This window comes from Alosa sapidissima, chromosome 14 (assembly GCF_018492685.1).
Source record: "Alosa sapidissima isolate fAloSap1 chromosome 14, fAloSap1.pri, whole genome shotgun sequence".
Taxonomy (NCBI): domain Eukaryota; kingdom Metazoa; phylum Chordata; class Actinopteri; order Clupeiformes; family Clupeidae; genus Alosa; species Alosa sapidissima.
This window is the reverse complement of record NC_055970.1, coordinates 12,008,651-12,026,487: the sequence shown is the minus strand read 5'-3', so window position 1 is coordinate 12,026,487 and position 17,837 is coordinate 12,008,651. Positions and strand designations below refer to the sequence as shown.

Here is a 17,837-nt window from a genome sequence, read left to right as displayed (position 1 = left end):
TATATTGTGGATTATTAAACTTTATAAAAATATAATTTCGTTTTGAAGACTTTGAGAGGACTGTCTTCAACATATGTTTGGATTGATGCCCGGAAAACAACAGAAAGAGATCAGAAATGTTCCTGCATTTCCCCCTGCACTACTGCAATATTACAGGAAAACATATTAAATAATTCCATATGCAATTGGTAGGAGACTTCCCACAGCAGCCGTTTGACAGCCTAGCCTAATTTTGAGTCAAGGTGTCAAATATTTTCCATTGTAGGCTAAAATAGGCCTAGCACATGTTCTACATGTTTTCCATGGCCTGATCATCACTGTATAGTCCATTGGCTTTAAGAAAATGTAAAACACATATTAATTGCATTTAATCCAATATATAAACTGCTCATTGTTGATAGTTGGATGGATTTTAATATGTCTGTCTACCTTGTGGTAATATGTAATATGTCTCCCATAGCATGCTTTCAGTGTGGAGCAAGGAATGTCCGGTCTGTATCGCCCAAAGTTGGATGTTAGATCTACAGCCTATTTGTTCATATTCGAGTTTGACATGGAAAATTCCAGAACCTAAGAAATGCTTGCAAAAGCACACACACACAAAATACTTTGGATGTAGACTACTAAGGTCATTTGTAAAATGTGTCTAACCATACAGTAATTAGAAGAATGTAACCCTTTGCGCCTAATGGATGCAAATTGTGTCCACAATTACACCCATTCTTCTCAGTTTAATTACTCACAAAAGACACAAATTTAATCATATTTACAATCTGCATACAGCTCTGTTAATTTCCATACCTATTCTGTTTTAATAGCTCACAAACTCTTCAATCACACATGACCGTATGTATGTATGAAATATGTATGTGTATGTATGTATGTATATGCCATCCCTATGCCTGTGACCATGTAGGCCTATGTGCCACCCTGTGCCTGTGACCATGCAGGATGAAAAGAGTTATGGAAAATGTGTCATTTGATCGAGTTTGTAACATTATTTAGGTTGGAAATGCCTTAGATGGCTTATTTAAAGCTATTCTAGCATTGTCTGAAAAGCCTGGTAGAGGAGACGACTGCTTTTCTCATGAATATTTAATATGTAAATGAGCTTTGCTCTGATTGGTAGTCCACAAAAAATAAACGGACTACACTTCGTCTGCCTCTGCAGCAACAAGCAAGTGGGACAGTTGATAGGCATCCATGGTTAACACATTACAGATGACTACTCACTCCCCTCGACTTCTCATGTAACTTACATTACAGTCTATAGTACCTAACACAGCTGATTTATACTATCCAACCGATTGTGACAGCCAAACCCTTCTTTAATCGAGGTGTTAATTTTATTTAACTGCGTGATAATTGTGGGAAAACGTGTTATCCTCGCTCGGAAAAGCTAACTATGGTTAGTTTCTGCTCGCTTGTGACACATTTAGCTAGGAGACAGTTAGTTAGTTTTTCGCTGGTAGCAGAGGCATAGCAACAGTCATATTTTAGAGATATAGCAGATGTAAAGTCCTCACGGAGACAACATGCACGCTAATTTTGACAGGAAACAAACACGGGGACTCGGGAGCAGTTATTTAACTATCGGAGGCATTATTTTTTTTATGATTATCGAAACCCCATTCATTCACTCATAAGGATTTTTTCTCACGAAACGGAACAAGCGAAAATGCTAATTGAATACATACAAAATGACAGTAGTGTCTACCACACTCTATAGGTCATGTAGTTACATGTAACTTTTTTTAAAATAGGATTTCCTTGTGTAGATAAAAGTATTTACAGCTGGTGGAGAGGTGGACAATCTCCGTAATGGCACAACTCCAGGTTTCAATACCAACGTGATGCAAACCCCCTGCTGTACTCCCCATAGTTGATGAAGTCATCATCTTCAATTTGCCGAACAAAGCACTAATTTGGTACCATAGTGTTCTGGTATTTCTCCAAAAATAAATTGTAACCATTTCTCCTTCATCTCATCTTTCATTGGCAGGAAATGCATTGTAGATGTTTTGTTTAGGCATAACACACAGGTTCGCTGTCGTTCTGCATTCAAAATTCTGTAACTAAGCAGCAACTATGTGTATTACCCATTGACTGTGGTATTAGCCCTAGCTCAATCTAGATTCTGTCAGAACTTCTATGGGTGGTTACGAACCAACCAAGTGGGCAGGACCATGAATAATAATTAGTCAGTTCTACGTAGCAATGAACGCTTATCCAGATTGGCACATGTTTTCTGCCTTTTCCTTTCCTTGGCTATTGCATATGTAACAGGAGTGTTTTGACCTCCCTTAAATATACTCTGCGTTGTGTTTTGTTGTTAAATCAATAAATATAAGGCCACATGACAACTAAATTGGATCTTACAGCATTTATTGCTCAGTGTAACATGCGTGCTCTCAAGATGCACAATCCAAGAAGAGAGAGGGGGGGTGGGGGGCGGACTGCCCCAAGTTAAAGTTAATTTTCCTGGGCCTGAGCCCCACGTCACTTTTACTCCACACCCCTTTATCCCAACACAACCGTGGGAAATTATCACAGAACAGAGCGACACACAGAAATCATGGGGGAAATTCAGGGAAACACAATCACTCCTGCTACACATACAGCAGACAAACCGCATAGATTTCAAACTTACCACAGGTCACAAACTCATTTTGACCTGTTATTTCAAAAACAACAGGAAAAATGGGATTTTAATAGGATCTTTAAAACATTTATGTCAGACATTATTTATAAGACACAATTAATTTACTTGAGTTACCTTGGTGCATAAATCCCTCATAGACAGTAAAGGTAGGGTATCATATCTAATAGTGTTCAGGGGAGTAAACAAGCTGTAGATTTAGCTATCTTACTTGTGAGTTCTTTGAAGCTCGGGGAACAACAAGGAAAATTAAAATGAATCCAGCAAAACAATATAAAAAAAATTCTCAGAGGGCAAACAATGTAAAAAGTTGACATATATTGTCCCCAGCCAATGTGCAATGCAATAGCCATCAAATCCCCCCCATATGTCATAACATGTTGCATGCATGCATATGTCAAGTCAAGTCTATTTATATAGTGCATTTCATACACAGAGGTCATTCAATGTGCTTTACATAAACAAAACCAAACAATAATAACAAATAAAAGTAGCCAAAAGTGTCATATATCATGACAGCATGGCTATAGCCTATTTTTAATGGGGAAATTATTTAGCCTAAATTTAAGATTTATATATATATATATATATATATATATATATATATATATGAGACTTAGTTTGATCTGAAAACATGAGCTATGTCTTGTCTAACTAATAAACATGTCTGTCCCTTTAAGAGCTCTTCTGTGCCCTCTTGTGGAGTGCCATCCAGAAGTTGTTTCGCAGTTTTAAGGAAGGTACTGTTTTCGTGCTATTTGCGCTTTGAGTAAGGGATCTTGGTATACCAAACAAACGTAGCCGAGGAGTCAGAACTTCAAAAAGTGATAACGCCGTCGACTTCTGGAGTGATGAACATGCTATAAAGGACACTGAAAAGGAGTACATGGCATTGGAAGAAGGAATATCACGGAATAATAATAGAGAGATTATTTGATCACAGACATATTTGATCTGGTTGCAGGTTATGAAATTGCATGTTGCACCGTGAAAGTGGCGTTATACTGTAATGTTGGAGAAAGACACACGCTGGCTATAAGATAAAAGCTATTTTAGTGTTTTGTTTTGCTTTTGCGTAGCGTACTCTGCACAACCACTTGTTGAAATACCAAAATCTACAGATGCGAGGATATTTACGTTTTTCGTGGATTAAATGAAAACTTCAAAGTTTGGGAAGTTGATATTTCTCAGGAGCCAATTCATAATTGTTACTGCGTGAGCGGTTGTTGGGGGGAACTCTAACGTTATTTTTGATAAACTTAACATTGCTTATGTTGGCTAGGGAATAAGCTTGCCAACGTTTCAGCACAGACGCTTTAACGAGCTAACGTTACCTTGGTGTCGCAACATTGTTACAATTATAGCACTCCGTTTACAGTTGTGCATTTTGCATAGAAAAAACAAACGTGAATGTTGTTTTTTAGGTTTTCCTGGTTGTGGCGCAACAAAATATGTCAATGACAGGTTAGCTCGCCAAATAGTTAGCGTGCTAGCTAGCAGAAGCTGGTACAACTTTAGCCAGTTAGCAAGTCCTTTGCTAAGATTAGTATTACCGAACCTTCGGTTACGCTACCGTTAGCTGTTTGAATCTGTCAAATCAAGTTGTCAGTTATCAAACAACTACAATGACTGCTTCAGATTTTGGTGTAGTAAATTTGTAACCACTATATCAGTTGTTTTATGTTGTCAAATTCGTTGATAGTGAGTTGAGTTTACTTGTGTTATATGGTAAAACGATGCACACAATAAACTAGCTAGAATAGCTGGCTACTCAACCATGCTAACGCAGGCTTGTTAGCTTGAAAACTGCGCTGGCTTAACAAGTTGTCCAATTAGCCAAGTAGGTGGCATTTCCATTTGAATTGTATTTGCTATTTTAGCACACTTCAACAAGTTACTTTGTGTCTCGGAGTTTAGTGGTCGCAACGGGATTTCCCCCTAATTGCTAACTTCTAGTGCAAAGTGTGTCGGAGCTGCTTTGGGAGTTATCCCCGTATATTTCTTCTCGAATTTTTAGTTTTAGTTTGTTTTTCTAACGTAAGTGGCTGTTGGACTAGCAAGTTAGCTAGCTAACGAATGTTTTTATAAGCTTGACAGCAAGTAAACAAGCGTCCAACGATTTTGTCTCTTTCAACACTTTGGAGAAATCTCTTCACGAATCCCGACAATGGACTGTTGGTCAGACTTGTGACTTTTGCTCCAACTCTAAACTCCTACCTTTGTCAAGTTAAGTTGTTTAACTCTGCGGCCCTCACAATGTCGGGATCCCCGAGCTCGAGTGGGTCAAACCCGAGGAAATTCAGCGAAAAGATTGCCCTGCACAATCAGAAACAAGCGGAGGAGACACGGGCCTTTGAGCAGCTTATGACGGACCTCACTGTTTCAAGGGTAAGGCAATTTGTAACCCTAAAGTTAAGCAAAGTATAGCAAAATCTCTTAGCATTTAGCTGACAGTTTGCATGTAATTTAGCAACTCTAGACTTTCGACCGGATGAGGTTCTCTAGCAGCTAATGCAGTTAGTTGGGTGAGCTACCATGATGTGGGTGGTCGGAGTGAGGAAATTCTAAGGTACGGACTTGTTCACTCACAAATCCACAAAGCTATCCAGGCTAACGTTTTACTCTCTTCTGTGGTGGTGTTCAGTGTGCAGTTATGCATTTGAATGGCAAATAACTTTGTGTTTGGCTTTGCTGTGCTGCTTTTTACCTTGCTGCAAATATTGAAATAAGCACTGAAATAATATTAGCAAGTTGCATTCGTGATCGTAAACGACAGAAAACCTGTTTTTTGTAGGCTACTAACTAGTATTTTAGTGAACAACACGGGTATACTTTTCTTAAGATTTTATTTTCAGAGTATGTGTAAAAAAAACTTTTATTTTTTCTAAATTAGGTAGTGTGATTTTTTTTTTTTTTACAGTTTAAATGTCATACTGTTTAATATGTGACCCCAATTAAATTAAAGGTTTGATTACATTTCTGAAAATCATGAAGGTGATATCATATGGCCATTCGTTTTTGCAGTGGTCTTAGTCAGTTGCTCACCATTTCATCTCACTTGAGTGATATTCTTGGCTGTTTGGAGCACATGTTGAGGGGATGAATGAATGGTGTCTTTGTGTTTTTGAATCATAGTGACTTCCACTTTCAGTAACAGTACCATTGATTTTTGTGGCAGGAAAAATGCAGCCTATGTAGAGTGAACTGTGCTTGTAGGATGCACAAGCCCACACATGACACAAGTCACTTTGCACCACTGGCTATGTGGTTATCAGCAAGACATGCATATTTGTTTTAAGTAAATACTTGTCCTTAACTCCATCATTGAAAAAAGGCTGCTATCTGTCAAAATTGCTTTTGTCTTTTCTTTTAAGTGGACTGGACTCTCCACATGCTAGACTCTCATCTGACATCCGTTGTGTGTGTAGCGCTGTTCTTCACCATTTGTGGTTTAGATTACAAGTCTCAAGGACACTGCACCAGAAAGAGCTGTTAGATTGTAACTGTGTTTTCTATTTTTATTCATTGCTGTTGAAGAAAGTCTCTTTTTTTTATTATTAAATTGCTTTACAGAATGATCTGCAAAATGATTTCTTAATCTTGATCGGTGATAAACATTTGTTTCTCCAGCGCATCTGCAGTCATGTAAATTTACAGGCACCAAAATGCATGCACCAACACACAGACTAAAATAACATATTTGGCCTTGTTTTCACTCCTTACTTAGTAGCTGTGTGTGCGCGTGTGTGTGTGTGTCACGTGTTCGCGTGGCAGAGGGCCCCATTAAAGCAAGCGTTCACATCGAGGTTGGCCACAGGGGCCCCTATCTGCCTTGCTTTTTCAACCAGCACCACACAAAGCCCTCCTTCACCTGGGCCGGGTGCAGGAAACATCCAGGCCCTCTGCTGCCTCAGCATGGCCTGCTTCAGAACAGGATGCCTGGTCCTGCAAACACAGGTGCACAGGCAACCTTACCTACCCTGTGATCCTCGCCCCTGTGCTCAATGGAGAGAGCCTTGGGCCGGTATGCGTCCTCTATCTGCAGTCAGACAGAGGGAACGCCAGCATGCAAAAATGACACGCAGCAGCGGGGTACAGGTTCTCAATGGAAACGTTTCCGTTGGAATGTAAATTTGCCTTTGTGAGTGAAAGAGAGACGGAGAGAGAGACAGAACTGGAAAAAGGTGTGGTTTTGTTGGTGAGGAGAGGTGAGGAGGAGCAATGATGACTAACATTACCCCATAATTATGTGCCTCAGTATGTTATCCTTGCATGTGTTTTATTGTTGCATTCATTATCCTGAAAAAGTAAGACATTTGGCAAACTGTTCTATTCTCTTTCAGAACTATAATTGCCTGGGCCTTATCGTCAGGTTTGGAAGGTGTGTCTTTCCTCATTGCCACACTGTGTGTGACACATCCTTTAGGGATGGGGTGTTACTGAAAATCTCCATCCTTCAGCCTTTACTGCCTAGCTCAGGGGTGGGCAAACTGCGGCCTGCGGGCCGGATCCGGCCCGCCAAGCACTTTCATTCGGCCCGCTGAGCATTTCATTTGGTTATCAGGCTGCTCGCTATTTTTTTCCTGGACGTTGGTTAGCTTTACTGCAAACTGCTTTTCACCCCCCCTTAGAGAACGTTTACAATGTCAATGTCAAAACATCATGTTAAATAGAGATAACATCATGTTAAACGAAGTTAACTCTTAGTTATCTCCTTTGCAGCAGATCTAACGTGAACATTATGCGATCCATTTAATTGGGAACGCGTCTGCACTCACGAGAGGGAGAGAGAGCCACAGGTTCCAGCTGGCTTGTCATTGTTGATAATTGATATCTCCTTTTTATAAGAAACTTTTAAAAGGAAATCATGAAGGTAACAGTAGTTCCCACTACTGACCATTTAAAAACTGTGAGAGGGCCCAGCCGTAGATACAGCACTAGCCATAGCGGAGCAGGCAGAAGATCATTGAGAAATAAACGTGAATTAAAGCCACTGTCTTAAAAATGTATACATTTGTTAAACAACATAAAATTAGCAGTATTTTTAAGCAATTCATATTTTAAAAGAAGTACTTTTCATACTAAATTATAGGCTATTTATTTTTTATTTTTTATGTGTGTGTAGTGTGTGTGTGTGTGGGGGGGGGGGGGGGGCTGTTGTGCGCTGCCAGCCAATTTTCAAAACCCAATTTGGCCCTTGAGCCAAAAGGTTTGCCCACCCCTGGCCTAGCTGAACAAATGGAAGTGTTTTGTCTCCGGTTAATTGGCAATAGATGCATAAACCCATCGGAGGGCATATGACATGTTAAGACGGTGCATTTGAATTAGGCCTAAATATTTATTTTAAGATAATAGATGTAGATTATATATTATTTGTTCTGGATGGTGAGCGAATTGTTATTTCTGTCCACGATCATTATTTGTCCGAAAAAGCACACTGTGACACAAAATGGTCCATTGCTTATCCTGTTGGACAATTAGTGTTCCAGTGATGACTTTGAGAATAGAGTGCTCATAATGGAAACAGTTTAATATCACTAGTCGTCCCTATTTCTGCCACGTTGTTAATCCACTGTTGCCATGGAGGGATTAATGCTATCAACAGCATGATGCTCCCTCTCCACTCACAAAGCATATTGTGTAACATTATGTTGCTTTTGTTATGAAAACTGGGACCTGAAACAGATTTGTTTTACAAGGGACAGTTGGCCTAACCTGACTCTCGCCAGATGAATTTCGTTCCGCTTAGCTCCGCCTAGCTTCACTCACATCCATCTGGGACCTCTTCCATTGAGAGTGATTTCTGCAACCGATTTTATGGTACAGCCAATCAGGACGCAGGGCGGGAGTTTCCTAGATGTGACATAGCGTAGAAGCGACTGTGAGACTGTTATTAGCGTCACGGGTTGGCTTCGATGTGAGTGGTTGAAGTAGCACGTCAATAGATGACGGACAAGTGGCTTATTCAATCATATGCAAGCAATTTTTGATTAGGCCCAGCCTTCTGAAGCAACACTTCAATGGATCGGTTCCAGATAGATGAGTGGAGCTAGGCGGAGCGAAATTCATCTGGCTAGGGTCAGGTTACAGTTGGCCTGCAAACCAATGGTGTTTTTAATGATTGGCTTTTATTTGCTGATATGCTCACACTGCACCCACCGCATGGGTTCATGTGCAATGCCTATGTGTGATATGTTTCGCATACGCTTGTGTTTTTAAATGTCATCCAAAACCGAATACGGCAGTCTGCAGCTTGAAAAGCTTGCAAAAAGTGACCTGAAAGAATCTTTTCCGCTGCATGACTTTGGGCTTAGGTATGTGCTTATCTTTCCTACAGCTAGGCTGTATAGATCGCCTCAACTAAGTAGACATTTATGTTGTGCATAAATACCAGTGATTTCCGCTGTGACGAATAGCATCATTGCTAGTGGCTGTATTTGGTCATGATAAGCCCAGTAGCCAAACATTGTCACATTTTCATTTGCAAGCATTTCTTAGGTATTCAGGTTTGAGCTAGGCTGTACCCCGAGTGCATTTTTAGAGGCAAATGTGTCAACTGTAATATGTGTCAAACATGCTGTTGCATTTCAACTGCTCTGTTTGTGATGGCATCCTATATAGACAGACCCATGAGTCCATAAGGAAGGGAGCCTTTAACTAGGGCTGGGCGATATGGACCAAAACTGATATCCCGATATTTTGGAGCTGATTGGCGATATACGATATCGATACGATATTGGTATTTCAAACAGAAAGAGCGAAGTGCTTCATATATTCACTCAACACAACAATTATGACAACACAGGCAGTTTTAATTATATTCATTTCAGACTGCTCTAACACAGCTGTGCAAAAAAGTGTAAACAATAACATAGGCCTACAACAGGCATAGGCTACAGTTGCTCTGATAAAGCTGTGCAAATAACAAAAGACCAAAAGTTGACCCTGACTGACAACGCAGGCCTACATTGTACTGCACAATGCAATAGGCTATTTTGGGCACAACAATATTGAAAAAACCTGCAGTTTTGTCACACAATGCAGTTTTTTTTTACCTGTAAGGGTTTGATAGGGCCTAGATGACAAGCAAATGTAGACTATGATGGCCTAGACATGTTGCTATCAACAACAAAAATAGTTTTAAACAATTAGGCTACTTAAACAACGTAACTGAGTCACTCATCAAGAGTGTGATGGACGCTACCGTCGTTTTGTATGCGTTAATTTTTGCATGTTCCGTTTCGTAAGAAAACGATTGAATGGGGTTTCAGGAATCATAAAAAATGATGCCCTAACTGCTCGCGTGTCGTGTGCATATCCTCTTGATAAAATCAGCGTGTAGGTTGTCTCCCTGCGGACTTTAGATCTGCTACTGTATATCGCTAAACGCAAGCATTCATCAGTGTATTTAAATTAGCTAGGCTATGTACCAAAAATGACATTTTACCGTGAGTCGAAGAGCTGTAAACAGTGTTGTAACTTAAATCTGCGTGTACAAAACCGCTTGGAGCTCCATTGGAATTTTGATTTTTTACAACGAGAATTCTCGGTCTAGCCGTTGATGTGCCGACGGAATAGGCATCAGCACCAACCTCTGATCAAGGGAAACAAAATCTGACTCGGTGTCCGTCATGTTTGAAAGTTTGTAGTGCTGCGACTGCGGCTATCTGAATGGTCTGAACACAGAAGAGCAAGTGGCTTTAAAATGGCCCATTATTTGACATAATACCGGTATTATGATATTGTCTCAACTACATATCGTTTTCAAAAATATATCGGTCGTAGTCGTAATACCGATATATCGCCCAGCCCTACCTTTAACAGTTTAGTGCAGTGCCATCCTTGAGCCTTTAACAATTTAGTGCAGCGTCATGCTTTGGGAGCCTCTGATTATGTAACCATCTCTGGGATGCAGGGATATGGTCAGTAGAGTCTTCTGACGATATTCGCTGCGCGATGAGGCCTTCCTCCAACGTGTGTGTGTAAGTGTGAATGACGTACCCACAACCTATGATGCATGAAGTAGGAGACGTTCAGCTGTTAGGGTTTTGGCAGCTAGTAGCTTATTTCAAATGCTGGAAGTCAGGTTGGAGATATGGTTCATTGTTAAAAAGGAACAACAGCATGGATCAGGTGAATTAGTCAGGTTTCCATGTGTTCCATGTGTATAAGTCATACCCACCCTGGGCAGCTGGTGTCCAGACAAAAGCTGTACTGTTTGGGTTTGCCACTATTTGCATGATGCAGTCATTTTGTACTAGGTTTGTTTATTTGTTTGTTTCTATTGGTGTCTCCACCCTAATGGTGGAGAACATGACCTGACGCTACCTTGTGCTCTGTCTCGTCTTTTACAGTCGTTTAACTGGCCTCACTTACTGTACAATCTTAAGTGAGACACATGAACTGTATGGTAGTGAGAGGGCCTGTAGGCTTAGGCTATGGTGACGTTGATTCGTTTAAGATTTTAACCCATTCACACACAGAAATAGAGAGAGAAAAATAGAGACGGACTTGCTGATGTTATTCTTTACCCGCATCTACCGCACACACAAGCTCTCTTGGCATCTCCCCCTCTTGCAGTCGTCAGATTGTGCAAGCTGTTGATGGGGCTACTATTTAGTAGCCGGATGTAAATGAAGACGAACATAGTGTTGTTGTGAGCTCATGTCTGGATCGGTAGGTTTATATGGAGCAGGATTGTGTGTTTATGGGACATGTCAGCAATGATGGTTCATCCAGATGTCGGTTTCTTTGACATGATGAAAATGTAATAGTGCTTTGAGTCTGTGCACTGTGAACTGCTTTTGATAACATCTCCCATCCCTGTGGCCACAAGCTAGCCCTCTGGGATGTTGACATTTGCTAGAACGACTGGGGCTGATATCTGGGTGGCACCTTGAAGGAGGTGATTCCCCTTTTGGGAAATCCTGTGTCATGTGTAAAGTAATAAAAACCAGAGATTTAGACATAAAAGGTTGAAAGGTGCTCTAAGCGATGCTGGGTAATGTCACTTTTGTTGACGTTCAAACAAAACAGAAAGCTAGCTTGCTACCTCCTCCCCCTCCCTCCTGTGCAATTGAAACTCACCTAAACGCGCATCTCGTCAGTGATTTGCTGGAACAGTTTGTTATGTTTTTATGGGCAAGGTTTGCCCAAGTTGTTTTGTAGCTGTTTTTGGAGCCTGGGTTGTCCACAGAGATCGCGTTTCTTTTACAGTGTATTCAGGACACAGGCAGCTAGCGGATGGTGAGGTGATATTTGCTGTTAAGTGACAAATGTTTTTGCCTAAAAAACGTACAGTGTGACATCGCTTAGAGCACCTTAAGTAGTTTTATGGTTTTGCTGCTTTGGTCACTGTGGTACACATTTACCAATACCCTTGTTTTGGTTTGTATGTAACTTGTTGTTATTATGATAAATTGTTTGCTTGACTGCATCTCTGTCAAAGTTGGCAGCACATCCAAAACCAAAAAAAATATATATTTTGAAGCCAGCAAGTTCCCATGAAGGAGAGTTGGCAAAGGCCGTCGGGTCGTGAAGGTGCTGTTGACATTGAGCACACTTTGACCACCCAGGGCCACTGCGGGAGGCTTTCATGATGGCTCGCAGGTCAGTGACCTTGATTTGGAATGTGGTGGGGGTTAGTCTCACCTCACCTGGAAATAACATATTAGTTACTTGGTACAGAGCATTATCCAGAAACCATTGAAGCCACAAGCCAACATCGAGGCTACGTCAGTGTACATTATGTAGCTCAGGCCCAAGTTCAGTGTACTTTATGTAGCTCAGGCCTAAGCCATTCAGTTGCTAATTCATTCAGTTGATGCATGGTAAGGTGAATAAAGACTCACTTTGCCCTTGCCTCGTCTACCACAAGATCTGCTGAAGCACTTTGCCCTTGCCTCGTCTACCACAAGATCTGCTCTTATGCAAGCAGTTTTACAAGTAATAATGGTTTCATTCTGTTACAGAAATGACACCTTTTTCATTTTTGTATGAATCAGTGGCACGGACTAATAAAGTAAAGTGTAAACTAGTAAAGTGTGAACAGTTTAATACCGTGGCTGTCTTCCCTCACTGGTTTGCAGATCTGTTGTGGTCACTTGGACGCATCTGGATCCTGCAGCACACGATAGCATGGCAGAAAACAAGACTGTGTGACCTGCGCCGAGAGCACTCCGCACAATTGCTTGGTGCGTCCAGGCTGTGTTCTCACAGAACGCTAGGTGCGTCCAGGCTGTGTTCTCACAGAACGCTAGGTACGTCCAGGCTGTGTTCTCACAGAACGCTAGGTACGTCCAGGCTGTGTTCTCACAGAACGCTAGGTGCGTCCAGGCTGTGTTCTCACAGAACGCTAGGTACGTCCAGGCTGTGTTCTCACAGAACGCTAGGTGCGTCCAGGCTGTGTTCTCACAGAACGCTAGGTACGTCCAGGCTGTGTTCTCACAGAACGCTAGGTGCGTCCAGGCTGTTTTCTCACAGAATGCTAGGTGCGTCCAGTCCGTGTTCTCACAGGCACCGAGAGCACTCCGCACGATTGCTTGGTGCGTCCAGATCGTGTTCTCACAGAGTGCACGCTGAGCTTACAGCGGCCTTGTGAAGAATTCAGCAGCTCTGGGCCTCCCCTCATGTAAGATCTGTAGCTTCAAAGGAGCAAGAGGGGCACATAAACAGTAGATGGTGCAGACAGAAGCCGCCTATTAACAATAATAATCACTCTGAGCCGCCGGTATTGTTTCTGTGTTTAAAGCAGTGAGTCCTCCAGTGGAAATTCACTGCTTCACAACGGCAGCTTGAGAAACTGCAGAAACCATGACAGTGGTTTTTTTAAACTTCAACTTCACATAATAATCCCAGCACTCCGAAAAGACACACAGAAATGAAAGGATCCCATTATCTGGCTTTTATTTTTGTACTGTCAGTTTGAGGTGTTTGTTGTGCAGAGCTGTGTTGGCTGAGGACACGGGTGGCGGCACAGCACCCTGGGGAGGACTATCGGGAAGCATTATATTCTGCCCAACAGGGACCCCATCTCGGCTACAGACCGCCTCTGAAATAGCCAAGCTGATGCTTAGAGTTTGGCTGAAGCATCTTGGGTTGCCTTTTTTTCTGTCCCTCCTTTGCTTGTCCTTTGTCTTTCTCTCTCTCTGGCTTGCTTTTTCTCCCTTACTCTCTCTCTCGCATTCTGTGTGCGTAACTTTCCTGTTAGAAAGATGTGGCCTGTTGAAACCCATTGATGGCATGAATTGAGGTCAGTCTTTGAGATTCAAATTTTGTCCTTTGGCCGGTGTGAGGAAAGACTGCCTGCTCATTTGGGTATTCCTGATGAAGGGTGATAATTGAGACTGTTTACCTTAGCGCCCGGGAACAGGAGACGCCCTTGTTAGCCTGGTGCTAGCTAACCTAATCAGCACCTGCTATGCTACACACAGCTGCCCAACAGGGGAGACCCTTCCAATTGTATTGCTGCAGATGAAAGCATTTTTCTTGCACCTGTCAACCACTAGTAGCCTAAGTGATTTCATTGAGCTCTTAATCAAAATTAGGTTTAGACTAATTGCAGACTGTGAAGCCTGTCTGAAGTGGGCCTCTTGAGACAAGTGTTAGCCCCAACACTCTGCTATTTTCCCTTTTCTTAGTGTAGCTTGGAAATAGTGATTCTGATGAAGAGAGTACAGTATAAGCTAAAGCTGTAAGAGAAAAGACGTTCAGTGTTCTCAGTCACATAAAGAAAATTAACTTGTTTCTCTTTATTTTCTGTGTTTTGGTAAAAAGCAATTTTGAGATTTATGTGTTTTCAGGATGCTGTTTGCATTAGGGGTGCCACAATCTCTCGATTGTAGGTCGGATATTGATCAAAATGACGTCACATTCTCGACCTTAGAAATCAAAGGTGAAATCGAGCATGTAGCCATGTCTCCAATATCACGTCCGGTAGGCGTGCCAAGAGGGGAAAAACACACACACACAAGTGTTGAAGTGCGGCGAGTCAACATTAATCTCCTCTAACTTGAAGCTGCAGCCAGTTAAAAGACACCATGGCAACTGCTGATATACTGTAGGAGACACACCAACCAAACTCAAACCCCTCTTGTTTTTTCTAAAATCACCGGAAATATTTTGTGGTTCATTCATTCATGTCAGTTAACACTGACTTACTCAACTTAGCAAGTGTGAAGAAGTTCTAGTTACAGTCTAAAATTACATTTAGGCATAAACACATATTAACAGTGCAATTTTCCTTAACACTTGCCTCTTCAGAGCGTGCTAAAACAATGAGATTATCATTCTGTGTTAGTTCATTTCACTATGTTCACGTCTATGTTCACGTTTATGTTCATGTCTCTATTCTGTTTAGTAACTCGCAGTAGGAACTAACTTAAGCCATGTTTGTAGGTTCAAAATAAAAGCCCCCCAAAACAAAACTGGATATACAGTAGGGCAAGAAAAGTAAACCGCATAAGAAATGCCATAATAGCAATATGATTAAAATAAAAGAAGGTTGTGAATGGACTCATGACCTTGACATTGAAAATGAAACTGGATGGAGGATTTGGAGAGTTGTGACACCCCTAGTTTCCATGGCGATCATCATGTGTAATGATGATCATGCTTGCCCTCTCAGGTGCAGTTCCAGAAACTTCAGCAGCTGCGTCTCTCCCAGGGTCGGGCCCAATGTTATGGAGGCTCCCTACCCAATGTCAACCAGATCGGCCACGCCAACACAGAGTTCCAGGTGAGTCCACCTCCTCTCGATGACTGTAGGGAAAGAGCAGTCAAACCACCCACTCAGACGCACACCTGAAGCTGGTTCTCTGTGATGATAAAATCCCCACTGTGATGAGATGTATCTTCAGGCAAGAAGGTTCAGATCACACAGTGCTCCATAGTGCATACCACAGTGTATAAGATCCCATCTAATGGACCAAAGGATCGTAGTATCAGCCGTAAGACGGCCGTCCATTATCTTGGTGATCTGCGGTGTACTAAATAATCATCATCAATTCATCAAAGTCCTTGATTTTGTCTGATGTGTTATTCACAAATCTCGTACAAAGCTTCATCATTGTTATTATTGCAAATACATCACCCACATGTTGTTTTTGGCAGTTTGATGTTCCTGCTGCCTGCGTGAAACCCTCTAGCCAACCACAGTGTATTATTCAGACGACTCCTACATCTTTCCTCTCCTCTCCTCTCCTCTCCTCTCCTCTCCTCTCCTCTCCTCTCCTCTCCTCAGCTCTCTTCTCAGCTCTCCTCTCCTCAGCTCTCTTCTCTTCTCATCAGCTCTCCTCTCCTCTCCTCTCCTCTCCTCTCCTCAGCTCTCCTCAGCTCTCCTCTCCTCAGCTCTCTTCTCCTCTCCTCAGCTCTCTTCTCCTCTCCTCTCCTCTCATCTCCTCTCCTCTCCTCTCCTCTCCTCAGCTCTCCTCAGCTCTCTTCTCCTCTCCTCTCCTCTTCTCTCCTCAGCTCTCTTCTCTCTTCTCTTCTCATCAGCTCTCCTCTCCTCTCCTCTTCTCCTCTCCGCTCCTCTCCTCTCCTCTCCACTCCTCTGCTCTCTTCTCCTCTCTTCTCCTCTCCTCTCCTCTTCTCTCCTGTCCTCTCCTCTCCTCAGCTCTCTTCTCCTTTCCTCTCTTCTCCTCTCCTCTCCTCTCCTCAGCTCTCTTCTCCTCTCCCCTCCTCTTCTCCCCTCTGCTCTCTTCTCCTCTCCTCTGCTCTCTTCTCCTCTCTTCTCCTCTCCTCTCCTCTTCTCTCCTGTCCTCTCCTCTCCTCTGCTCTCTTCTCCTCTCCTCTGCTCTCTTCTCCTCTCCTCTCCTCTTCTCTCCTCTCCTCTCCTCAGCTCTCTTCTCCTCTCCCCTCCTCTTCTCTCCTCTGCTCTCTTCTCCTCTCCTCAGCTCTCTTCTCCTTTCCTCTCTTCTCCTCTTCTCTCCTCTCCTCTCCTCAGCTCTCTTCTCCTCTCCACTCCTCTCCTCTCCTCTCCTCAGCTCTCCACAGATCTCTGACCTCTCTCCCTCCCCCTGTATTCTCTTTCGTTCCCCATCCTCCCATCGCGGGAGATCTCGGTAACCTTGACAGGGGAAGTGTGCGCTCTGGGGAAGATGTGGACGGGAGGCGGGAGAGACACTCAAAGGCCGGAGGGTGGAGGAGGGTGGTGGTGTGGAGGATGGGGGGGGGGGGGGGGGGGGGGGGGGGATTAGTCAGCTCTGTTACCTCCAGAGGCGAGAGCTTTGGGGCCGAGGTTGGATCATTCCCACCGCTTAAGACCGGCCCATGGGACGCTGCAGATAGGCCACTACACTTAGACTGAGAAAGAAAGAGAGAGTGAGTGATTGAGTTAAGGTCTGTGTGTGTGTTTGTGGAGTGTGTGTGTTTGTGTGGGTGGAGGAAGTGCACAGATGGATGAACTGGGACTGGAAGAGAGGTGACCAGATGGGAAAGAATAACATGAACATAAACACACACACATACACACATTGACAACACACACACAAACACACATAGACATAGACATGGAGAGAAAAACGGGGGAAAAGAGTTTGCGGGTAACCGTTTGAGGAGGGGGCTGGGGGAAATGGAATAAGGGGTAAGAAATCGAGAGAGCAGAAACCAGCCAGAGCAAGAGACCAGATCACAGGTAGAGAGAGAAGGAGTGAGTGGGCGAGTGAGCAGGGGACATGAGGCGTATCCGTCACCAGGCCGTTGGTGTGGCGCAGGCCGGTCAGATGAAGAAAGCCTCCTTTGAGCCGGCGCACTGATCCCTACATCCCCCCCTGAGGCCCAGAAACACAACCTGGACTCAAGGCAGAGCCAAGCTGCACAGTGCAGTCCTGCTCACAGTTCACCCCCTGCCCCAGCCTGGGAAGCTGCAGTGTGGAGAGGAGAGGAGAGGGCAGCTTGCTGGGGCTGGCTCAGTGGGGGCTTTCCCATACTGCCTGCTGATTGGCTTGCCGGGGCTGGCTCAGTGGGGGCTTTCCCATACTGCCCGTCTAGCCTGGCAGTCCTGCGCATGTTCCGTCATGTACGTCGCAAAGACTTTGACATAGGCTAGGTGTGTCTGTCAATCTCTCTCTCTTTCTCTCGCTCTCTATCTCTTCCTTCTCTCTCTTTCTCTCGCTCTCTATCTTTTCCTTCTCTATCAACCGCTCTCTCTCTCCTCTTATCACTCTTCTTCTCTCTCCAT

The 17,837-nt window shown here is 43.2% G+C and overlaps 1 protein-coding gene across 5 annotated transcripts in view; it reads left to right on the top strand.

The window, feature by feature from the left end:
- The first annotated feature begins 3,375 nt into the window (after positions 1-3,375).
- crtc3 (CREB regulated transcription coactivator 3) overlaps positions 3,376-17,837 on the top strand; it is a 48,561-nt gene continuing 34,099 nt past the window's right edge. For 3 of the 5 annotated variants that reach the window (XM_042062593.1, XM_042062591.1, XM_042062590.1), the window contains exons 1-2: positions 3,376-5,047; positions 15,285-15,395. In XM_042062593.1, the coding sequence (XP_041918527.1) occupies positions 4,916-5,047; positions 15,285-15,395 (243 nt within the window). In that variant the 5' untranslated portion in view covers positions 3,376-4,915. The remainder of the gene's footprint in view (positions 5,048-15,284; positions 15,396-17,837) is intronic. The other 2 variants (XM_042062592.1, XM_042062589.1) reach the window with 1 other exon arrangement.